Source organism: Nelusetta ayraudi, unplaced genomic scaffold, assembly GCF_046127955.1.
Source record: "Nelusetta ayraudi isolate G7.1 ecotype Tasmania unplaced genomic scaffold, CSIRO-AGI_Nayr_v1 ptg000048l, whole genome shotgun sequence".
NCBI lineage: Eukaryota > Metazoa > Chordata > Actinopteri > Tetraodontiformes > Monacanthidae > Nelusetta > Nelusetta ayraudi.
In genome coordinates, this window is record NW_027466098.1 from 18,170,013 (window position 1) to 18,195,382 (window position 25,370).

Below are 25,370 nucleotides of genomic sequence, written 5' to 3' on the forward strand. Positions count from 1 at the left end.
GATCAGGTGCTGGGAGGTTTACAGCAGGTTCGCGGGAGTTCCTTGAAGGGTTTTGGGGATTTACTCCAAGGCCTGGAGGCAGAGAATATTTCACTCAAAGAAAATACCATAATGATCATAAACTTAAAAAAAAAAAAGAAAAAGAAAAAAGAAAAGAAAAAATATCTCCATATGTCCTCCATTAAATCTTGATGCGTTCATGCGTTAAAATCGTAGAAAAAAAAAAAAAAGATTTACTGAACATCCTGCGGTAAAATGTGAGAGTCTCGGTGCTCAAGTTTGGAGCAGGACCTTGGTGGAAATCGAATCTTTGCTCCACAGTTTCAATGCTAAAGACGACACAGCAGTGCGCCCCCCCCCTCTCTCCCCCTCCCCAAACCTCTTCTTCTCTTCGGGAGGTGACCGTATCAATTATTAGACACTTGGGGAGCAGCACCCAGCCTGCTGCTCTCCTCTCGGGCCAGACCGGCTTTACGGCCGCCCTGGCGTCGTATCCTGCTGTGGCGCACGTCCCCCTCTTCAGCCTCCTCTCGGTCGGCTGGTTGCTCTGTCTGAAAAGCACAATAAATTCCTTGAGGTGCACACACACACTTTTACGCCATTTGTGTCATATACGAGGCCACGGGGTGTCAACAAATTGCGTTTTTCTTTTCCTGCACTTTCTTCCTGTCCCCAGACTGAAAACAAAACTAGTGCCTGCGATTGTTTTTCTTCATTCTCTTCTCTTTCTCATGGCACAAAAAAAAAGAGAGGCGAGAATGAGACTGTTTTGACTTTAGTTATTGTTTAAAATGTGTTTGTAATTTTTTTTTTTTATAAAAAAAAAAGGATTTCACAGGTTAGGTGTTGGGTGAAAACGTAGGACACAATGCTTCTCTTCATTTTAATTTTAAGGTTGTTTAGTGGATCTTTATTGGGATAATTAGCTGCATTATTTCGTGCCAAATCGTACATGATTTGACCACGAAATGTGTCACACAGTGTGTAATAGTGTACAAAGATACAGTTTAGTGTATAATCCGTGACATATAACACAACCTTAATATTGTCAATAAAAAATACACGTCAAAGTCATGAAGAACTAAGTTGTTCAGTCCTCTGGAGCTTTCAGGTTTGATTTTAATCGTTTGACTGTTCTGTTTGTTTACACGGCCACTTGGACTTTACTGGAATCAACCCAATATTACCTTAAAATCAAAAATCATAATAACAGAGTTCTTAAAAAAAAGAGAAAAAAAAAGAAAAAGCTGCATGCATATTTATTGAAAACAAAACTTCAAAAATGTAGTCATGTTTATTTTTGCTACGCATTATTCCACTTTCCTGCTTGTCGTGAATCCACTCTACAGTCCCGGCCGAGCTCAGCTGTGACGACGTCTCCCATTGGCCCAAAGTTTTCACCCTCGGCCAATGGGCGCTCGCCGTGGTGCGCCTGGTCGGAGCCGAGCACCAATCAGAGGGCGGGCCGCTGACGGGGGCCAAAGTGGAGCTCGGCTTCTTTTTTGACGGTCTCCTCTCACTCTCGACCGGTTCCCAACTGACAACAGCGACGTTTTCCGTCATCCGTCAGCAGTCTCACATCTGGAGGCAGGAAGAGGACGCGGAGAAAACCCCTCCTCTAACTCACACTCACAAACAACAGTGCGCTTTCCCTCATTTTGCTCGTCATATTTGGAGTCCTCGCAGGGCTGCGGCAGTCCCGGGACCCTGTTGCTGCAGCTGTAGCCCGGTGAAGGCTCACCCTGTCCCGCGGGCTGACCTTCCAGGGACCCTCCTCAGGGACTCCAAGCGGCTTCGAAAGTGTCTTTTGCGGGTGCAGGAGCCGCTTCCTCCCGGTTCGGAGGACAGGATCTGCGGTCCCTGTGGGTGCCGGATGGTATGACAGCGTTGGCAGGGTCCATACCCAGGATGATGCGACCCACGCTGGCCCAGAACTACCCCCGCAGTGGTTTCCCTCTGGAAGGTAAAGCATCACGCCGCCAGCAGGGACATTACAAACCGTTAGATGCTGGGGGATGAGACAGAAAAAAAAATCCAGTTTATGTGTATATCCATATATATATTTTTTTTAATCCTAAACGTTGTCCAGATAGTTTGGTTTTAAAATGTTTTATGCGAATGGTGATATTTAAACTAAATATAATGAATAGTTAACCTTTTAAAAAAATACAATTAGTATGATATTTTAAGCTTATTTGCTTTCTGGAAAAATCATAGCACACCTATTTTTTTTTCCTTTTACAAGTTATTTTGTGTTAACCAGTTTCAGTAATGTCTCGAATTGATAATCTTGTAAAGCAATGGACAAGTACAGCAAATGCTTTTTGAGCAGCTCTTTATCGGCGTTAAACATCCACATACATTAGTTGACATACATCAGTGTAGTTTTCCCAGCATGTGTTGGAGACTTTGCTTGCTTCTGACAAGCTTTTCTCGTGTTGTTGTAATATAGTATCTACTCCGCTGGGCCAAGGCCGAGTGAACCAACTCGGGGGAGTTTTCATCAATGGCAGACCTCTGCCCAACCACATCCGACACAAGATCGTAGAGATGGCCCACCACGGCATCAGGCCGTGCGTTATCTCCAGACAGCTGCGAGTCTCACACGGCTGCGTGTCCAAAATCCTGTGCCGGTACCAGGAGACGGGCTCCATCAGACCCGGAGCCATCGGCGGCAGCAAACCCAAGGTATGGAACCGGTGAAAAGCGGACACATGCATGACTCTAATTTGTTTGCTGAATGTTTCAAGGAAGCTTGCTGCTCAGTTTTACACAGTACAGCCAGTTGTTGTCTGAGATATGGTAAATAAAAACATGATATCCATGTGCGTCGTGCCCCAAGGGCCACGCCGAAGTGAATAAACACTGACACTCTTGTGACCCCTGTAGCAAGGAACGACGCCTGACGTGGATAGGAGAATAGAGGAGTACAAGCGGGAAAACCCCGGCATGTTCAGCTGGGAGATCCGGGATAAGTTACTAAAGGACGGCATCTGTGACCGCAACAACGTCCCTTCAGGTATGGACAAAGTTATTTACCACTCAATTATTATTATTATTATTATTATTATTATTATTATTATTATTATTATTATTATTATTATTATTGTTATTATTATTATTATTATTATTATTATTATATTTTATTTATCAAATCCTTCTCAAAAACTTTTTATTTTTATTTCCTGCAACAGGTCTCCACTTCTCTTTTCTGTTTTAAAGTTGGGTTTTTGTTTTATTAGGTGTAATTTAGGTGTATTATATTTTTTTCTTTTCACCACGGTTAATTATTTCTTTCTTTTTACTTGTAAGTCTGTTTTCACATTGACACACATATTTAGCCATCCAAATGTCCATATTTTTTTTCTAATTAAATCAATTCTCATTTCAAATGTTTCACTTCATTTCTACATGAATATTTTCGTCGATTTATTTTCGTAATAATAATAATACTATTTATTATTGCTATTATATCGCAGTCAGCTCCATCAGTCGCATCATGCGGACTAAGTTCGGGATGAAGGGCGACGACGAGGAGGACGAGGACGAGCTGGAGAAGAAGGAGCTGGAGGAGCACGAGCGCAGGGCCAAACACAGCATCGAGGGCATCCTCGGGGACAGATGTGAGTGTGAGTGTGTGTGCGTGTGTACGTGCCTCGTCGTTTACCGTGGCTAGTAGTTTTAGTTGGCACCGGACTGCGGCTCCGCTCCGGAGGAGGAGGAGGAGGAGGAGGGGAGGGAGGAGGAAGTTTATCTGCCGCCGTATCAGCGGGCCTCGATCAGATATCCGCTCGCAGCAGTGTTGGTTTACAGTCCACTGACTAAAGTGTGTGTTTAAGATGCGCTGAGGGGAACATTAGTGAACATTAGCTGTTGCGTGTGAAAACAGGCTCCGCGGCCGGCCGGGACCGCGTCCAGTCGTTCACCTCCAACCTGTTGATCGGGCCAGTGGAGGACAGCGAGTGGCTTTTATTTGGCCGTGTAACGAGCCGCCATGTGGACTTTTAGCGCGCTGTAAACTTGTCGTCCTGCCAGGGGAGGAGAGTGCGTGTCAGCCTTTGTTGGAGACTCTCCGCCCGTCCACCGTGCGCTCTCTCCCGCTAATGGTTTTCCCATGAGGCCGAGGCCGTAAATCAAACAGCAGGTGATGGGATCCCTGTGTGCGTGTGCGCGCGTGCGTGCGTGCGTGCGTGCGTGTGTGTGTGTCTTCAGAAACTCTGCAGAGGATGAACTTCAAAACTGGTTCTTATTCTTGACAATTGACAGCATCCTATCTGCCACATATGGACACGTCCACCAGTTGCTGTATCTTTGCTGGGGTGGTAGAAATACCGAAACTGATGCTCTTTGTTTTCTAAGCAAAGGTACACGAAAAACCTTAAAAACTACTCCAACGTTTCACAGGAAAAAAAAAAAAAGTGTAACTTTCGATTTGAATTTTACAGATTTAGTTGCATGTTTTCCAGTACTCTGGTGTGTTAGTTTTAATCCTAAATAAAGTTTGCCGGTGAACACCCGAACATCTGCACCTCATGCCAGTTTGAGCCTCATGTTCGAGTTTCCTAATGTGGCACCGGATGTGTTATAGGCCAGGAAAAAGGACGTGGCATGTTTTCCCCTTTGTGTCCAGGGATTTGGTGCACACCGGACTCTCCCTCGCTCCAGGGCTGAATTTGGTTTAATGAAAGTGTTCTAAACGTCCTTAACCTCCGCCAGCAAGTTTTAAACACGTCACTTTTGTTTTTCGCCCTCCAAATGTCGACTCAAATTATTACAAGCGTTACAAAGCGCAAAGTTGACAGACTTTGCGTCTTTGGAAAGAAAAAAAGCACTTGAACGTTTCTGTCACTTTGCGCGTAAAAGGGAGCTTTTGTTTTATTTTATTTTTTTAAAAGGGACCATTTTATTTTTTTTAAAGGGAATTTTTTAAAGATACTTTATAAACAATTTAGTATTAAAAGCCAACATAATTTTTACTTTTCAACTCAGAGGCTGGAAAGGGACCAAAGGCATCTAGTTTAAAACAAAACGCGCAACAGTTTCCATCCTCTGCTCTCCCCTGTTTGCATCGCCGCAGTAAAACCAGGGGGATTACAGAGAGAAGGTGTGTGTGTGTGTGTGTGTGTGTGTGTGTGTGTGTGTGTGAGAAGGAGGGGGGGGGGGGGTCGGACTCGAGACAAAATGTCCCCTCGATGAGTTGATCAAACATTTGTTCAGCGGTTTCCAGCCCCGCACAATGACACGCCTCGCGCGCACAACGGGACGCGCAGGGATGAACTTGGGAGACAAAGGCGCGAGAGTCTATTTGAGGCTCACGCTTGGGCTGCGCCTCGCGGACAAAAGGACAGCTTGGAAACAGCTTTGGCCGCCGCTAAAGAAGCAGGCAGCCTGTTTGTAATTCAGTCAGAAAGGGGGAGAAGAAGAAGAAGAAGAAGAAGGGAAGAGAGAAGCTTCTCCTCTGAGAAGAAGGAGGAGGTGAAGAAGAAGGGGAATAAAAAAAATAAAAAAAATAAAGGCCGACAAAACACACTGTGAGGCCGCAATGAAGGATGAATTATTCAAGGAGGCTCCAGCGCGGTTCACCGGGAGAAAATGGCCGTTTTCAACCCTACAAAATGTTTCCTATTGGGGTCCCAGCAGCCCCCCAACAATGGCCACCGAGGCCTCTGAAATCCGCTCACGTATTGCGCAAGGACGGACAAGAATGCCGCGAGCCAGTGGGCCGTGTGCGCAGAAAATACGAGCAAAAAACATAAACATTAAACCCGTAATGGGACGAGGTAATGTCCGGCTTACATTTGGACGTTGGAAAAACAATTACAATTTCACACAATTGAACGACGTGCAAACTTTGAAAAAGTGTGAAAGAAGTTATAATACTAGAAAAAATAAATAAATACATTAATAAATAAATAAATAAATAAATAAATCAAAAAGTTTGGCTGCGGCAGATTTATTTCCCCCCTCCCGGCAAAACTGCGCTTGGAGCCGCCACAGCTGGTCAACGATCAACAGAACCAGCCCGGTTCTGAGGTTCCTATGTTGTCATCCGGTGTTCGGCGCGGCCTCTCCGCTGTCCAGCATTAACAACCATCCCGCTAAATGATGTCGATATTGTGCCGTGTCACACCTAATGACTGAGGGAGTATATTAAAGAGTGTGTTTGCTGAATGGAGAGCAATGTTCTCCCCGGAGAGCCCCGATCTGGCCCCGGAGCGCGGTCTCACAATGGGGGGGCTAGCGGGGGGACCCCCCGATCCCCCTCCCCCCCCAACCCCCCCTCCCTCTTCCTTCGGGCCGCACAGCATCATCACCAGCAGCACCAGCACCCCGAGACCCCTCCCCTATCCCGCCACTTGCTCCTCAAATCTCTTCAAGCAGATTAAATCGACTCTTTTATTTCATCCCACTTTCATGTGAAGAGCAACACCGCCCCGCTCCCTCCGCTCCCCCATTCTCTCCTCGTCTCTCCCCGCTCGTCTCGCTGCAGCCTGCAGGCGCGTCCTGCATGCGTCGCAAAGTCACTCCCTCCCCTTCTCTCTCTCTCTCTCTCTCTCTCTCTCTCTCTCTCTCTCTCTCTCTCTCTCTCTCTCTCTGTCTCTCTCCTCGTAATGTTTCTAATTAAGTTCTCTCGGAGTTACACTCTTGATGCAGTTTCAGCAGAGTTTCCAGCTCGGAGCTTGGCTGCTTGCGGGCCTCAAACATCTGAGGGTGCTGTCACAACACGGCATATTTGCCGCATATCATGGCCGTGGAGTTATTCGCAACAAGGTTTCAAGAAAATCTGCCTGTCAAATTAATCTTGATCGCATTTACGCCCGTTTAAACCCCATATTTTGGAACCGGAAGGCGGGCGTGCAATGAATCTTTATCTGAAAGAGGCAGAAAAACTGGGAAAATAAAAGCCAGAAGCTCAAATTTCCACAATTTATGTTGTATTGTTTGTTTGAAAAAAAAAAACAGCAATAACAACTTTATTTATTTAGGCTTGCTATTTCGGAAAAGTTTGTATGATTTAAAAGAGAGAAAAGTGATGGCAAAAATATTCTGTTTTCATTAAAATCACAAAAAGAAAAAGCTATGAATGTATTTTATGTTCTCTATATAAATCCAAAGTGTATTGAAACAACACATCCCGGCAATTCTAATTAGCTGCAAATTCAAAATAATCTTTTATGTTCTGTTGACAATTAACTGGACCTCTGTGTATTGGTTATAGAACGCTATGGCAAATGCAAAGTGTTTGGCTGTACACACTTCCGAATACGGACACAATGTAGAAAGATACATTGACACAGAAAGAAGCTGGCACCCACATGTCCCCGGCAGGGGGCCTGTCTGCGTATTTTCTTTCCTCCCAGTCAAATTCTCATAAGTTCTGGCGGTTCCCATTGGGCCCCGCAGGCCTGTTTCTCCCACTGTGACGGCAATTAACCCGTGAGACAACGTTAATGATTAAGGCCGGTGGCCGCGCCGCCGCCCTCGGCCTCTGCCACGCAGGCTCGCCACTTGACACCCTGCATCTTGTTTGCAGCAGCTCGTTCGTTAGCTGAAATTAGCCAGATAATACAGAGCGGCCTTGTTAGCGCGCTGATACGTTTCCATCCAGAGGCTGCCTTGTGCGAAGCTACGCACACACGCACACACACACACACACACACACACACACACACACACACACACACACTCTCTCTCTCACATACGCACACACACATTCCACTCTGCAATGCAAACAGTCAAAGGGATAACTTTATTTGCTGAAAGGAGATCCTGCAAAGGGCTAATTGAATAAACCCAGGATCTTTGAAAAAGCCCTACCATGGTGAGTGCAGTCATCATGTCATAATTAGGTTTATTGAGGCGCATTCCTTCAATCTGCCTCTATTACCCCAGGCACATTGTATCCAGAGCCGGGGCCAATGGCCGGGGGACAAAGGGGAACTGTGAGCGGACAATACATGAAAGGGCCACAAAGATTTAGCCGGCTTTGTCCCCCGAAACGGAGAAGGACTTTGTTTGTGTAAATAATGCGAGTGAATGAAGAAGCCGGGTCTCTCTGGCACTCGAGGTGAAGGATGGCGTGCTGCAAATGTAATATGTGGATACACAATGGAGCCGTGCCAGGGCTATAGGAGGGCGGAGGTGGTGGAGGAGGAGGAGGAGGAGGAGGAGGAGGAGGAGGAGGAGAAGCGAGGCTTTTTGTAAAGAGGTGTGACACGGGAGGAGGAGAAGGAGCAGAGGTGGAGGCAGTGGCTTTTGCATCACAATATTTAGTAGCTATTTTAAGCAAGACTTTAAAAACAATCATCTCAGGATAGAACATTGTGTTCTCCTCCCAGCTGCCAAGTGAAAAAGGTTCAAAACTCTTGAGTGATGTTTGATTGTGTTTTTTTCTTGTGTGCAATACCAACCGCAGTTGTAATGTAAATGCGATTTTGCTCATTTTGACATTGACATATTGTTTTATCGTTATTGTCGATCTGTTTCTCATTCTGTGAAAGATGAGTTAGTCCCTCAAGGTCCCATAAATTCACAATTCAGCAGGCTTGCGCTTGATTTCCTATCCGAAGCGAATTGGGGCCACGGAACGCTGGACTTTCTGCTGTGCTTTGTTGAACTTTTAACATGCAGGAGACAAAAGCAAGGCGGCCTCAGAGGGCGGAGGCAGCACCTGGCTGGAGGTGTTGCCACTAATGTAGATTCTGGGGATATTACGAGATATTTTCCATCGTGGTTGCTATTGGTGTGATTTATGAGTTGCGTGTGAAATTCATGCGGCCCTCGAATGGAAAAGTGAAGGAGAATTGACAGACCGGTCAGAGACACTCAAACTGATAGACAACGCTACTAAAGTGTACTTTGCATAATATGAGACCATTGGAATCCAAATTCTTACACTGGATTGCAACCGTTTCAATTGTGCAAAACCATGGCGGCAGTGCCACTTTCACTTCTCGCTTCCAGCCAACGCACTGTAGATCAACTCAACAGTTGTCAGAAGTCAATTATGAAATAATCCTAATACTTTCCGTTTTGTTGTCATCACGTCTGAGAAAGACAGTGGTAGCGCGAGCTCAGTGGGTCTTACAATAGCTGGTGGTGGTGACGGCCGGCCTGGGCCAAGTGTCTGACGAGCTCCCTGTACGTCCTCTGAGAGAATGAATGTGTCGCTCAGTGAGTCCCTGGGCACGAGGGCAACAGGGGCACGAGGGCCAAGCGGTTTCGCCCCAAATCACTCGCCTCTACCCCGGGGCTCTCTCTCTCTCTCTCTCTCTCTCCCTCTCCCTCCCTCCCTCTCTCTCTCTCAGCCTCACCCCGTGTCCCTCTCTCGTGAGGTTTTTTTTCTAATAAGCGCATGCATGATGACCATTCAAGCATGAAAACATAGTTATCTGCAAATGAATGGCCGCTTTATGCTTCATTAAAGCCTCCTTTTCCTTTCACACTCGTATTGTGACCCTCTGATATCGATTCAAAGGGCAATTAATGAATGCTCACCAACTTTGAAGTCGGGGGGTGATTTTCGGGAAAGGCGGTGGCGGGCGGGTCGGGGGGGTGGGGGGTGGGGGCGTGCGGGTGTTGCGTGCACGCATGCATGTGCGTGCGGGGGCGAGGGGGGAACGAAGGGAGGTGGGGGTTGGCGGGGTATTCCCCCCACACAGCCCCCTCCCTCCCCCTGCCGCTCAAGAGCCCGAGGTAGCGCCCCAGCTTTCACCCGTGATGGACTAGCCACATTGAGGCGAGAGCCAGCGCGCCCCAAAGACGGTTTGAAGGGAGTGAAAGAGTGAAAAGGCCCCGCGAAGGTCAAGTAGAATGGCTGGCTTTAGAATAAGGCCCCTCTTTATTTGCAGCAAGTATGCATTATAGGCACAACAGCTGAGGGAGGGGGGGCGGCGGGGGGATGGGGAGAGGGGGGGTGGGGGGGCGCATCTGAAGGCGTGGGGTGCGGTTGTTTTTTAATGTGCATGAGGCTGTTTTGTGCCATTCTGAGAAAATGAGGAGAGAAATTTCTGCGTGCGTGCAGCGTGTTTTTATTTTTAAAATTTTTTTTTTAGCTCTTATGAACGTGTTGTCTGCAAGCAGGCTTTGTTTTTTTGAATGCGCGTGTGTGTGTGTGTGTGTGTGTGTGTGTGTGTGTGTGTGTGTGTGTGTGCGCACCGGGGTTAGCGCCGGGTGTCAAAGTTTGCCGAGGCCAGCCAGAGGCCAGCGGCCCGCACCATCCGCGCCGCCGCCGGGGGGTGGAGGGAGGGACAGGCAGCTGTCAATCACCCGGCTGATGAAGCCTGACTTCCACTGGGAGCTTTGTTAACTCATTAGCTCAGAGGCTTTTGTGTCTCGTCGGGGAAAAAGAGGCTTAAATTGTGTGTTTATGCTGTAGTCATGCCTTGCGAGCCCCGTGTGTGTGTGTGTCTGTGTGTGTCTGTGTGCACATGTGTCTGATGTATGTGCGTGTGGAATGATCACCGTGTGCACTTTAAATGCTGATTGATCATTTGAAGATTTTAACTGGTGATGTCCGATATCGACTTTTTTTTTTTTTTTTACCGATATCCGATATCCCGATGTTGTCCAACTCCTAATCTCCGATACCGATATCAACCGATACCGATATACGCGGCCGTGGAATTAACACATCGTGGCTAATTTGTATCGTGTTAAGTAGTTATTTGCTATTTAGTAATACCAGGAAATTCTCTGGCATGACTACTAAATTCGGGAGAAATTTTAAATAGTCATATATTTTTACATTATTTTTTCCCAATACCAATATTTTCCGATATTATTTCTTAATGCCTTTATCGGCCAATAATATCTGGAGCCCGATAACATCGGACTTCCCTAATTTGAACCTTTAATTTGTCCTGCACGCTTTTTCCGAGATCCAACAGGCTAATTTATAGCCGATCAGGCATTTACGGCCTTTAAACGAATAATTGCCATTACAAAGTTCAGTTAATTCATTAATCATAACCTTCCCAGCATTCTTGTCTCAAATGTCCATCATGAAAACCCATTATGGCAGTTTTCACGGCTTCTTTGAGCTTTCCCCAGTCATCTCCCACGTTACAGTGGTTGAAACGAGTGTCTCGTGCTTCTGCTGCTACTGATGCAAGTCAAGGGCCTCGCCACATGAAGTCGTCAAACATCCTCTCCGTCAACTGGCGTACAGGAGTGAAAAGTGATCATCTAACCTGCAGCCCCCCCCCCCGCCCCCTTCCCCTCCTCCGCTCCACTGACTCGTGTTATGAGTCATTTACAGAGTTTAAAGACGGAAGAACTGCAGGGTCACAGGGGAGATGTGTCTGTGTGTGTGTGTGTGTGTGTGTGTGTGTGTGTGTGTGGGTGGTAGGTGGGGTCACACCGCCCCAGCGCCGCACAGGAAACGGGGTTAGAAACACATTTAGTTGACATGACAGGTAACTGTTTCCTGAAGTGCTGCCCCTGCGCCCATGACGCCTCCCAGAATGCATTGTGAGGAGCAGAATTCACACAGCGCCGCGCCTCGTGCTGCCCAACGGCTCCGTGATTGATCGCTGATTGTTGCTCTCGTCGGGGGGTCCCGGAGTTTAGACATTAGTCGTCTTTAATCAAACTCCGGGGCGGCAGCCTCACCTTAATTATCCCCAAGAAGCTCCATTGACGTGCGGGAAGCAGCAAATTTAGCGCTCTGTTTGAAGCCTCCAGTCAAAAATGTTGGCTTCCTGCTCAAAGTCCTGTGTGAGACCCTCCACGTGTTTAGACGTGGAACCAAAAAAACAAGGCGGAGGAGGTGTGAGTGCCCTGTGTGACATCACAAAGGGCCAGTTTCCAGAATGTTACAGCACATTGCTTTCTGAAAAGTGGAGCCAGCAAAAAAAAAGAAAGGCAAACCCCCCCCCCCCCCCCCCAACCAAACAGTGCCCATCCTACCAATTGTTTTTCCTACTTCACTCTTTATTCCACTCCTTAGATTTGCTGCAGCGATTTGCTGGAGGCTGTAAACAGAGGGCTAAACAGGCAGGTTTTTTCCGGAGGGACATTTATTGAAAATTTCAACCAGACTTTTCTCATTGCCGGGCAGCACATTTCTGCATAATATGAAGCGTGTAAATTAGGAGAGGAGGGGGAAAAAAAAAAAAAGCAATTTCATGCTGAAAATCAGACCTAGCCCTGACACGCTCCCTGACGGCGCAGCTGTGAAGGTTTGAAACTCCTTAGTGAGTCGAGTGCCGCCTCCCCCCCCCCCCCACCACCGACTCCCAGCCCGCCTCCTCCCCGCTAACACACACTCGCACACTTTTTCTTAGCCCGCCAGAAAGAGTCACAGATGGGTCCATAAGCTGTCAGCGGCACCATTATCCAGCTCAGCATCTGCCTGCCTGCCTTGACTTCTATGTACTGTTTAATGCAGTCGGCCAGTCACTTAGTGCGCCGGCTCCTGAATGGGAGCCGCACGGTCGTCCCGCCCAGAGTAAACGCTGCGTTTGTCTCCTCTGCCTTTTGTTTTGTCGGGGTTTTTTTTTTTTTGGGGGGGTGCAGAGGGGGTGGGTGGGGTCGGGGAGGGGCGGGGGCGAGTATTAACCACGGGCGGCCCAGAAGAGTTATGGGGTTGGGGGTGCCGGGGGTCCGAGGAGGAGTGTAAATACTCCACATATGGTCCGGTCAGTCCCCCCCCCCCCCCCACCTCACCCCAAAATCCAAGTCTGACACCCCCACCCCCACCCCCCGCCTCCCCCAACTTTCACTCCCTCTCTATCTGCTGACCCCCCCCCCCCTCCTCCTCACCACCACCACCACCAACAACACACACATGTCTACTGTCTCATGTCTCAGTGGACATATTTAATCCCTTTGTGTCCACGTCCAACCTCCACCCCCCCCCGCCCCCCAAACCAAAGCCGCCTTACCCCCCCACCCAGAAAATATCAGCCATGCCAAGCTGCTTCCAACCGGCAGTCTGCTTCACCTAAATCCTCCTCCTCCTCCCACTTGTTTTTCCCTCCGCCCTGGGACGGCGCTGCACCGTCGGGATCCATTTTGGGATTTCTTGGCTCCGGAGAGATTTTTGTTGGCCCGCGAGTCCCCCTGCGCAGTGTGTGTGTGTGTGTGTGTGTGCCTCTCAGCGCTTTAGTTTGGTTAAATTAAACAGTTTTCTTTTCTCCGCTAACCTCTTTCACCCGCGGCTCTCCACCTCCTCCTCGTCCACCTCCTCCTCCTTCTCCTCCTCCTCCTCCTCGGCCGCCACTCCCTCGTCCAGAACGTCCCTCTTAGGTTTTGTGGCTCAGCGATCTGCGGCTCCCCGGCCGTCCCAGCCGCACTTTTGGGGGCCTTCTTTAGTTTTACCCCTCTTTTTTTTTTTTTAAGGGCTCGTTTTCCCGTGTTGCGATGGAGCGACAAGGCCCTCGCCTGCCGCTCGCTTGCTCGAGGCCGAGACGGACGATAAAATAAGTGCGCGGGGAGAAATCAAGTGTTTATAAACGCAATTTTTTTGTGTGCGTTTTTTTTTTTTTTTCTTCTAAGACGCAGCATATGCGGAAAGGCGATCCGGCGGTCGGAGTGGGTAATTTGATTGGCGGGAGGCTATTTGACGGTGCCAGATCGATGCGATCAGATCTGAGGGGCTAGCGAGGCAGCGATGGCAGGCGGGGGCCACTCTGAAACCGCAGGTTTACGAGGTTTGCAAGGCTGAATGAGATGTTGGGCAGCAGTGGGGTTGGGGGGGGGGGTAGGGGTAGGTGAAGGGTTGGGGGGCACGTGGGGGGCTGGGGGGGGGCAGCTCAGCCGCAGCTTCTCGAAAGATGATGTTGAAATGCTGCTACGTTCAGTGGCTGCAGAAGTTGTGTTCAGTTTGATTGTTTTTTTTTGAATGGGCTGCGTTGTGTTTTCAGTCCCGCAAATGAAAAGGGATTAAAACAGCAGGCTTGGCTGTCGTGTGTGAATAAAAATTCATCTTCCGCAAAATTTCAAAAGGGTTAGGGTTAGGGCGACTGAAAGGACTCTAAATATTTTCTTTCTTTTTTTTTTTTTTAAATGTTGGATATTCTTCTTTTCTTTTAGTCTAAAAATCATAATTGAAAACATTACCGACGTTCCTTTGGGCGTAGCTCTTACTGTAGTTGAGCTGCAGGCGGATTGACATCTTTTTTTCCCAGACTACAACCGTCGTTTTGTGAAACACTGCCGCGCTGTTGTTCTAAAGAGCGCCAGGAATCATTTGTGAATGAAAGGAAGGGGGGAAAATCCACTGGGATATGAGTTGAAGGATAATGGACATCATTTCTTTTTTTTTCAGGAGGGTGGTGTTGGGGGTGGGGGTGGGCTGTTCTTTTTAACAGTATTGGACCAAGCAGGCGCACTGTTAATGGGCGCTTAAGTGGAGACGCCTCGGGGCTGACAAGCTCGATTAATGTAGCCTTAAAAATGGACGCAGAACCGAACTGAAAGTCGCTGCTGTGGACATGTGTGCGCACAGTCATGTGCCTGACAGTTTTATTGTGTGTGTGTGTGTGTGTGTGTGTGTGTGTGTGCACGCTCCTCTGCATAAAAAGTGCATCTGTGCAGCAGTTGGCCTCAGGATGTTTGGGTGGCTGAGTCCAAATGTGAGGGAGCCAGAAAGAAAATCATCAGTCACAAAAAGTGAACAGTATTTACTTTTTATTTGACACAATGAAAATCCACCTCAAGGCCACTGCACATTTGTAACTGCTGCTGCTGCTGCTGCTGCTGCTGCTGCAAAGTTTTATTTCACCTCCCAGAAAAAAAAAAAAAAAAAAGTGTCTAGTTTGCGAATCCTGAATCTTTTCTGTGAATGTCCGTAAAAACACAAACAAAATATCTTTTAGCAGCGTCAATTAAAATCTGAATAAAAAGACATTTAGTCGCAAAATGGTAGATATTGTGCTTTGTAAGCAACTTCTACCAAAAAAAAAACAACAACAAAAACTCTCGGACAAAACTCCAACCATCTGGTGATGTTTTTGCTTTTTCAAAGAAGCCCAATTTGCAAACTTAGGTGTCACAGAAATCCAATCTGACTCACAGTTGGAGTTTAAATCCTGGGAGACGAGGACGCTGGGAGTGATTGTCAGTGAGCCACAACAACCAACGAAACAAAACAACCAACTACGACACCGATGCCAAAACTAAATATCCTCTTGGGTGCATTTACGCCCCCAACCCTCCGGCTCACCCCCCACCACCCCCAGGTGCCCTTACATTTTCCTCTGGAGGAAGGGGGGGGGGGGTGTTGGTGGCAATAATGCCTCTGACTGTGCCCCTCACCCTCTATCACTCCCACCACCCGAACCAACCCTCCCCCTGCCTTTTTTTTTTTTTTTTTTTTGCCGAAGCCTCTTTAGCCCCCCCAACACCCCCACCCTCCACCCCCCCGGCTCCCCCGTGGGGCAGGTGACAGCCCCTCCGCTGTGAAGGGCCGAGGGAGCCATGACGGATTCCACAGATGGAGCGTGGAAATCGCCGGCAAAGGCCTCGGCTCTGTGGCGCAACAAAGAGAGTCGCAGGGGGAGAAATATGGCTGGAGAGAGGGGTTTGGGGGGGGAGACAAAGGGAGGGAGGTAGGGGGAGTGGGGTGGGTGAGGAGTTTGAAGAAGGTGCAAAAAAAAAAAAAAAGCGGCCGAGTTTCTGTGGGTTTAGAAACGACTTCAGTTTTATTGTTGGGTTGCTGGACGTCCGGCAGTGTGTGCTGGTGTCTCCAGGTGAGAACTCTGGCTCGGCTGGAGTTCTTTGGCCTGATCCTGGTGTAGAAGCGCATCAAGAGCAGTCAGAAGGCCCGTCAGAGCAGATCCAAGCTCACGCCAGTCGGTCTGAGCGAGTGAGTCCCGGGTGAAGCCTCTGATCCCGCCGCATGGACAGCAGAGGTGCCACTCTGTCGCGCCCTTTTCCAAATGGCTCCCCCCCCACCCCCCCTGCCAAAATAAAAAACCAGCGGTAGCAGTCATAACCGATAGGTAATTCCAAAGTGATTAAGGATTTTCCCGGCCTCCTCAGCTTTCCCAGGGATCCAAATCCCTGTGAAATGCCGTGGAACGTGCATGCTGCTAAAGTGGAAGGGGGTGGTGGTGGACCAGAGAGCATTCCTGGTGGAGAGGGAATGGTGTGTGTGTGTGTGTGTGTGAGAGAGAGGGGGGGGGGGTTGTTTTTCAGCCATCTTGTCCAGAAAGTCCAAAGCCCCTCCAAGTCCACGCCCTGAAATTCCGACCACGCCATCAAACAACAGAAAACTAACTCGGCCCACAAAACATTTTTTTGGGTTCAAGGTTCCGTGTTTTTTTTTTGCTAAATTTACATTCGCAAAGTTTTTTTTTTCTTTTTTGATGCTACGCGTCCACCCCGTAATTCCGGGGCTCGCTCGACTTTTCGGAAAGTTCTGGTAGGAGGCCGGCTCGCTCTCCCACGTTGGGATTAGAACCCAACAGATGGAGATCTAAATATGCCGCTACGTGTTTTTGTTGTGGCGCTGAAAAACTTCCTCCCGCAATTTGCAATTTAGATATTTTAACTCTCCCACTGCTGATGGGTTTCACCCTCGTTGTTTTCCTCTGCGTTCCTGCTAACTCAGCTTCATGCAGGTCCTCCAAACCTGTGGGTAAAAAAAACAAAACACAAAACACAAACAAACTGCAATATCCCCAGCAAAGGCTGACGGCAATGTCTCCATTTCTCTCCGCGCCGGCTCACGCCCCCTTTGAAAATATTTTACTTATTGCCTCCCTCATGCTTGAATGTTTCTTTACCAATTTGCTCCTAATGCATGTTAAGTTGACTCCCACTGTTATTGGCGCTGCACAGAGAAAAACCGCCAACGAGGGCGAGAGGATCAGTTTCACATGAGGGGCCCTGAGCTATTTGGATTCTCTTGTATTTTATTGTTGCTTCTGAGGGGGAACTAATACAGTGTTGCACACAAAACTTCCCCCTATGGTGAAAAGGGGGAATTAATTAAGTGTGACACAGAGAGAGAGAGAGAGAGAGAGAAAAAAACCCTTGGTGAACTCCGAATGGAGCCAGTGGAGTGTTTGAAGTCAGTCAGTTAAAAAGTGAGCGGCGGCGGCTGCGGCTGCTGCCTCAGACAACAATGTTCACAACAGAATTAATGCTGATCTGATGGCGATGAAGAGAAAAACCACTAAAGCTGTCGGGCCGCATATCGTCAGCGCTCGGTCACTCTTTTTTTATTTTTTTATTTTAACTCCATATAGAAAAGTGCATCTATAGAAAAGGTCAATTAAATATCATTTCATGTCAACTTCTCAAACGATTTGACTGAATTTAAACTGTGCCAGTAATAATTTTGGGGGTTTTGGCTGATCAGAAAATCGTCCGTCTGGTCGGTTAAACATTTGGAACTCGGCAACTTTCCTTTGTCAGATATTTGGAAGTCAAATTTCGTAGAGTTAAATTAGTTTTGACCCTCGTCTGCAGGAGGAATGTGTTTTTCCTGCCTTCTGGTTGGAGAATGCGTCCAACATTCTTTGTGCCAGAAAAAATTTTGCCCAATAATAAACAGTTGATTGAAAGATACATCCTACGATGCGCTGGGATGGAATTTTTGGCTCTGCTCTGCCTTCTGTCTCTCTCTTTTTTTCAGTTACGCAAAGTTGTGTTTGCTTAACTTAAGACTGCTGACTTTAGCACTCTTCAAAGGGTTTTATACATCAGAAATTGACAAGAAAGTTTATATATAAGGTTATATCTAAAGGTTATATATCAATATAAATATATAAATATATTTGAATTTGAAAATTACATGATTTTTTTTTTTACATCTTCTATATTTGTGGCCACCGTCCTGAGATGATATGAAAAATATACATTTAAAATAAAATATTTTTTCTATTCATTTTAAACAAGTCCATTTAAACCTGTCAATGCTGTCTCAGTCGACTGCACACACACACACACACACACACACACACACACACACACACACACACACGGTCCCTGGATCCAAATTAGCCTTTTGTGTGGCTTTTAGTGCACCGGTTCCCCTGTGGCGCCCTGGAAATCTGCTCCAGAGGGATTATTTATCCTCAGGATCAGAATATTCCCTCTGAATGGAGGTTTGTTTGGCCACATGACTACACAGGAGACCCGTGCATAAGTGCGCATAACAAGTCGTGTAAACACGCTGCAAAACTTTTGGTAAACAAAACAAATTCAGTTGACATTTTGATTGTGAGGTTCGGTGGTTTTGCACCTGATTCGGCTTTCAAATGGGGCAAAAAATTGGATTTGCGATATAGAAGGGACACTGTTTCTCATAGTTTTTTTTTTCCCTCTCTTTGATTTGAGCAGCGAGCCACTCGGACGAGGGCTCGGAAGTGGAGTCGGAGCCCGATCTGCCTCTGAAGAGGAAGCAGCGCCGCAGTCGCACCACCTTCACGGCCGAGCAGCTGGAGGAGCTGGAGAGGGCCTTCGAGAGGACCCACTACCCCGACATCTACACCCGGGAGGAGCTGGCGCAGAGGGCCAAGCTCACGGAGGCCAGGGTGCAGGTACGAGCGCCCACAGGTGCACGCCGTATATCTGAGGAAGAAGAATCAGGTTCTGGCTTGTTAAAGTGCAGGAATCCATCTGCTGGAATTTTGGAGTTGTTTTCCAAAGAAGAAGAAAAAGAAAAAAAACCCAACTCGGGGCTTATAAATTTTACCGCACTGAGCACCGTGAAATTCTCTAACAGAAGGTGAAACATGTTTACAAGATGGAAGCGGCGGCCTGCTGCTGTGTCGCCCAGCACGTTAACTCCTGCACTTTCACACGTCGACAACATGCTTTTAGACACTCAGACACAACCGTTAAACACAAACTGCTGATGTGTTTGCTCTGCACAATAGCTCAGTCTCTAAATTGGACACACTCTCAAACGCACTCACGCACACACACACACACACACGTTCCATCGTCAGTCCCAGGGGCTCAATACGAACCTTCCTTTTTCTGATGTGGATCCTCCTCTATGGGCTCCATCTGGGAGTTTCTCCGGTCCAGCGTGAACTTTGTCCATATGGAAACAGCATGTCTCACACACACACACACACACTCAGACAAACGCAGCCGCTCACATTCACACACAGAATTTTCCCTCTTTACATATAACGGCATTGCGTTCATTTTAGCGTCATTTCATTTTTCGCGTGGCTGTTTCCCGCCAGGTTTGGTTCAGCAACAGGCGGGCGAGGTGGAGGAAGCAAGCGGGAGCCAACCAGCTGATGGCGTTTAACCACCTGATCCCGGGGGGTTTCCCGTCCTCGGCCATGTCCAGCATCCCGTCCTATCAGCTGTCTGACGGCACCTACACGTCGCCCTCTATAGCCCAAGGTACTGCGTGACACGCGGTCTCAACACGAGCTCCTCAGGGATTCTATGAGGATAGAAGTTATTGTTCACGGGAATGAATTTGAAAAACGAATAATTTTGTTTATTACTGTTTTACATCTTTTGCCAAATTGAACACAATATTCTAAAAAAACAACCTAAAAATAAATCACAACAAGAATTCTTTGGATTGTAAAATAACTGTTTTTGCTCAGTAAATAAATGTAAACGTTCAAGCAATAGATTAAAAAAATGTGAAAAAAGTAACAGATTTTTCAGGCTCAAGGCAAGCATAAATTTGCTTAATTTTTAAAAATTAAATATCATGTTATATGTGATTTTAACTTTTATTGCAATTATTTATTCATTTATTTGAAAATGGGAATTTTGCTGAAATCAGACTTTATATGACTTTTTATGAGACACGCAAGAGGTTTGTAAGAATGTCAAAAGGTCAAAACCTTTTTACGGCACTGTTGCTCTTTACCAGTGCCTTTTTAACAACTTGAATGTATCCGTTTTTTTTTTAATTCAGCAAATGGCAAAAATTCTGAAAAGAAAAGAAAATCTTGACCTGGAGTGAGATTCTTAAATTGGGGCAAATTCCCGAGGTCATGTGCCTGATCTGCTCTCTGACCCCGGCAGTGTCGGAGTCCTCCAGCACGGTGCACCGGCCCCAGCCCCTCCCTCCCTCCTCGGGACACCAGGCCTCGGCTGCGGGCGCCCAGGCCGAAGGCAGCTCGCCGTACTGCCTGGCCTCCGGGCGCCACTCCTTCTCAGGCTACTCGGACGGCTTTGTGAGCCCCGGAGGACCGGCCAATCCCATGAACCCCGCCATCGGAAACGGACTGTCTCCGCAGGTGAGCACTCGGGAGACTTGGGAGTTCAAGACTTTTCTCTCTGGCGCCAAATCCAGTTATTTTAAGTGTTTATGTTTGAAAAAAAACAATATGAAAGCGAGAGGAAAGGATATTTTTTCAAGGCTCTACTTAGAGAGGTAGAGAGACTCGTGTTGTTTGACAATTTAAATTCCTCTGGAGAATAAGACGCGTTACCCTGCTGAATAACACCCAGAGCTGCCGCAGAGCGCAAAGATTTCAAAGAGTGTCAGATTTAGATGACACGATAAAGTGATGTTTCACTCAGGAACACACACACACACACACACACGCACACACGTAGGCTGTACGCTCTGCAGCTCCACCTCTTCACGACGATGAAGGACGGGTCAGATTTAAGAAAGTCGCACGACACCCGAAGGACAGAAGGAGAATTGAACGTGTGACAAAACGAGAAGCGAAGAGGCGATTAGGGCCAATTATCCCGGCTGGGCGTCCCAAGGTCTCCACACCTACGGCCGGCTGTGCCGCAGCAGAGGAGCCGCTCGGAGGCCCTAACAGGCAGAAAATGAGATTTCAGCCCGGCGTGAACTTCCCGGCTGCCCGCTCGGAGCGGCGCGAGAGACACTCGGCCGACATAATTACACGTATGCAGTGTAGATAATTGATCCACTGCATGACATTTGGAGGATCAGCGCAGGATTTCACAGCGTCCTTAACACAAAATATTACACGACACGGTCGGGCGCCAATGGCTTAGTCAACCTTCTCAACCTTATGTTTGGATCGGGAGATTGATTAGTGGGGGTGAGAGCAAGTGCGATATTAAAAAGTTCACAATGGATTATTATTATTATTTTTTTCTTTTCGGAATTCCTGTCTCTGGCGTCGGATATGTGCTGCTCACTTGCTCATCGCTGTGCTGCAGCCTCAAGGGAGGCCGGCTGCCAGCTGCATTCTTAAAATGCTTCAGCCTCGGCATCCCGCCACATGCGAAAGCAAAGATTTATTTTTTTCCAAATGTATTTATTTGTACGCATTTTACAGAAAAAGGAATGCTCCCTCTCAGACGTTTGCCTACGTCATAGCATTCCTACCTAGATGCTCCATTGTAATCTGCGGACAGTAGCGGCCTTCCAATATGATAAAACAAACAAACCCGGAAGCAGCGCATTATGAGGCAGGAAAAAGCTCCGAAGGGGAGGAATCGTGGTCGGAGAAAAAAAAAGAAGAAAAAATCAAGAAGTAAAAAAAAAAAAAAAACCCAAGCCAAACTCACCTAAAGAGAATCTACCGGTGGAAAGAGTCAAACTCCCCGTGGCTCGTGTAAAAGTATCCGCGTTGTCTTTCTGTTGAAGCCAACCCCTTCAAACGTGGGTTAATTTTTAAGGAAAATGTTAGCGGGCAACGGGAGGAAACACAACTCCCCGTCTCCGAATCAACGTGGACTCCTCCGCTCGCCTCCCCAGCTTGGGAAATGATTTAAGCAGGACCATGTGTCCGCGTGGATGTAGAATAATATGTCACTTAGAGGGCCGAGCGGAGCCAAAGAGCAGCGTACCTGCTTCTTATTAGGGACAAGTGGGGCAGCCCGGAGGCCTCCGGCCCGGTCGACCTGAGGAGACGGCGGCGGGATGTGACACATTTAGCGGCGGCAGGTTCGACGGGATTCACCCTCGCGACGCCCGGCGAGCCGCTTGCGTTTTCCCCCGTTAGCCGTTTACGGAAAAGTCGGACGGCGGTGCGTCCGAGTCGGCGTCGGCGGCGTCGGCGGCCGTGTGGAGTCTGTTTTGAGAAACTCTGGCACCCGCGGCTCTTTTCCGCCCTCCGCTGGTGAAGGAATATTCCCCCCAAATTTGATTATCTGGTCGCTAATAAAGACCAGGTCAAGAGCGAAGCCAGTCTTTTAACTGCGGGAGGCGGGAGGTTAACGAGGCCGGGGCTCACGCAGGCCACCCCCTTTATTCCCCCCCCCGCCCGCTTTTTTGCTCGTTGTTATCTTTGTCAGCGTATCTCTCTCGGAGATAAGTCGTTATCTTGTTGCCGTGAGTTTTTTTGGGATCAGCGTCAAAGAGGAGTCCTGGACGAAGCCGAGCCGCGGATCTGGGACAAATTGCTTAATTCTTCCTCTCTGGCGCTATCGTGGTCTGGGATGGGTTTGCTGGAAGCCTTTTGATGTGCGCGATAGAGTTTCTTTGTTTCACAAAGGCACTGAGTTGAGGCTGAGTTTTTGGCCATTGTTGACACAGAAACTCAAGACTCATCAGAACGGGGCGACACCCGAGTCAGCCCTCTTTTCTGACTCGTTCAAGGAAAAGAAAGGTTGTGTCATGTTAAAAAAATCCCCACAATGCAACGGCATCGTAGACCACTGCTGTCCATATGAAGAGTGCGTTGCTTGAAAGGTCTCAAACGGAAGGTTTTCTAACGCTATGGTTTGTCTGTCCTTCAGGTGATGAGTCTGCTGAACCCTGGCGGCGTCCCCCACCAGCCGCAGAGCGACTACGCCATCTCGCCGCTGACGGGCGGCCTGGAGCCCCCTGCTGGCATGGCGGCCAGCTGCAGCCAGCGCATGGACCACATCAAGGGCCTGGAGGGTCTCACCAGCGTCCCGTCCATGTCGGCCCTCCCCTCGCTGCCCAGCTCCCAGTCCTACTGCACGCCGTCCTACAGCTCGCCGGGCTACACCGTCGACCACATGGCGTCCTACCAGTACGGCCAGTACGGACAAAGTAAGGTCAATACACTTCATGTTTTTTAATACTCCTCTCTTCTGGTTTTCTCCAATTATCGTTTGAATCATGCGAAGCAGCCCGGGCAGCTGGCCTATTTCAACCGTACCATCTCAAGTGTTGCCATTGATTGCGCCCAGTTATTTTTTATACCCCCTCTGAAACAATTAGCTGGTGTGTAAAGTCCGAGCTGCCGTCCAGGTGAAACGTAGCTGCAGTGTCGTCTGACCGTTTGCCCTCATAAGAGAATAGCTACCTGTCCAGCGGCGAGGGGGCGGGAGGGGTGGGGGGGAGGGGCCTTTTCACTTCACATTACTGTCTCCTCCAGGGGTTTCGAGATCGACTTCAAACAAATCTGCGTCCAGCTTTTCAAAGTCAGCGTCGTTTTCCGTCACAGCGTGATTACAGCGGCCGCCGTTTCCAATTTTGGGTCCACGGAGGGTCGACCAATCAGGTTCATCCACTGACCTCGTGGCAACCTTATGGGCGGACGTGGGGTGGGGGTGAAATGGCCCATCGCAACTACGTGAAGCATCGAACGAGCACGCGTGATGAAATGTCCCGCTCAGGTTTGTCACGGCGAAGAGGATAAAGAGTTTGGTCGAAGAAGAAGAAAAAGAAGAAGAAGAAGAAGAAGACAAGACAGACCTTCAGGCGTGTGGTGCTGCGGGGGCAGCCATCGGTGCTGCACGTGCGCTCGCGCTGGGCCATCTTGATGTGATTAATCAGTGTGACTGGATAGCTGGTGTGCGGTTGGAGCTGGAGCGGCGGAGGAAAGGTCCGTTCTGGGGGTGGACGGATCCTAATCGCCTCTGGCAGGGCGGCTATTGGAAACAGGTGCCGGCGCTGAGGTCAGCTGGGGAGGCAGCGCTACGATACGCTACGCTGCGGCGGCCCAGGCGGTGCTGCGCGCTCTGCCGGGGCCGTCGTGCCCGTGCAAACCCCCGGCGGTGATTCCTCGGAATGCCGCTTGTTTGGGTTGCGCGTCTGTTGCTAAGCAGTCTCTCCGGGCGACGCAGCGAGCGGCTCGCCTGCCAAGCGCCGCTCGGCTCGTCCCGCCGAGATCTTCTCGGTCATCGCTCGCGCGCCAATCAAAGCCTCTTTCTCAAGCACCTGTTCTCGTCTGGAGGAGGTGGTGGTGGTGGTGGTGGTGGTGTGGTAGGGTGGGAGATTTAGCGATAACGCGTTTTGTTTCTAAAAAAGAGAACGAAGGAGGAAGAAGAAGTTGATTTCATTTATCGACCACTCAAAAATCACAATAACGCGTCGTGACTCTCCTAATCGCTCCCGTGCCGTGACTTTGAAGCGATGACATACTTCAGCCGTCCGCTACAAAAAGTGCACATGTGTCTTACTTCTGTTTCTGGGTCTGCAGCTGGCAGCTGTACAAACCCTGGATATCCAACTCCTCCTGCATCTGCGGCTGCCTGCTCCGTCCGCAGGACTGCAGCTCTGAGAATTAAAAGGTCCCATATTACATCCAGTTGTAGGTCTTTAGTTGTTGGTCTCCCCCCCCGCCCCCCCACCAGTGGTCCAGGAGAGCAGCCTTGACAAAGCGGCATGATTAGCCCTCTGTTTACTGCTTGAATTGATGCCCCGTTGGACTTTCGTCATTTTCGGAAGGTGACGGGGACTTTGACCAGTTCTCAGAGAGAGGAACCTCTGGGAATGTTGCCATAGCACATTTTGTGACATCAAAAGGGGCTTATTTTCCAGAACTGCTTGTTTTAGAACAGTCTTTCTGAAAAGTGGAGACAAGAATGAAAATAAGGAATGACTTGAGAGGAACTAATTAAAAGAGACGAAAGAGATTTTGCACAACACTTCTTATTTTTGCTGTTTGCCCATAAGAGCTTTGCAGATTTCGGCAACACAAACCTCAAAAGTTCTTTGATCCATAAAATGAAATTTCTCTGGATAAACGCTTCCATACAGAACATTCTTGACAGTGTTATTCTCTTGATAAATGATTTATTCCTTCCCGTTTGCGCTGTTGTGTCTCATTACAAGCGGTGGTGGGAATCCTGTCACTTTGCAAATTTATCCTGTGATCTATCACGTGCTGCGCTACAAAGCAGTCAACTGTCTCGGACATGCCACCCTCAAAGATGTTTCAAACTTTGCTGTATCCAATCTAGTTTTAACCTTTTTTTCTCTCACTATTTTCCAAAGCAGTCGCTCATCATAATCATTTCCCCCTTTTGCCTTTGCTTCGCAGGTGCCCTTCCTTATCTGAGGCCTGAAATCACCTGATCTCCAGCCGTGGATGGACCTCACCGAGGGACGGACATTTGTTTATATTGAGCATTTGAAAATCTTATTATATCTGGACCATTTCTTTTTTTAAACTGTTTACCGGGACACAATATCTCTTACCGATATGATACTTGTTTATACTTGGCGAAGGAACAAGAGACACTAGTAAGAAGGGACCACAAGACGGACTATTGGACCCCCCCCCCCCCCCCCAAAAAAAAAAAGGCGT

At 48.3% G+C, this 25,370-nt stretch overlaps 1 protein-coding gene across 4 annotated transcripts; it reads left to right on the forward strand.

Moving 5' to 3' along the window:
* Positions 1 to 1,509: 1,509 nt before the first annotated feature.
* Positions 1,510 to 25,339, forward strand: pax3b (paired box 3b). 4 transcript variants are annotated; one of them, XM_076036857.1, is made up of 9 exons: positions 1,510 to 1,963; positions 2,453 to 2,688; positions 2,890 to 3,019; positions 3,480 to 3,629; positions 18,295 to 18,494; positions 19,152 to 19,317; positions 19,960 to 20,174; positions 22,606 to 22,890; positions 25,104 to 25,339. In XM_076036857.1, exons 1-9 carry the CDS (start codon positions 1,879 to 1,881, stop codon positions 25,119 to 25,121), a joined length of 1,485 nt encoding a protein of 494 aa, XP_075892972.1. In that variant the 5' UTR covers positions 1,510 to 1,878; the 3' UTR covers positions 25,122 to 25,339. The 4 variants fall into 4 exon arrangements, with proteins under 4 accessions (XP_075892972.1, XP_075892970.1, XP_075892973.1 ...); XM_076036855.1 differs by having other exon boundaries at positions 22,606 to 22,885; XM_076036858.1 differs by having other exon boundaries at positions 1,511 to 1,963; positions 3,480 to 3,623.
* Positions 25,340 to 25,370: the final 31 nt, after the last annotated feature.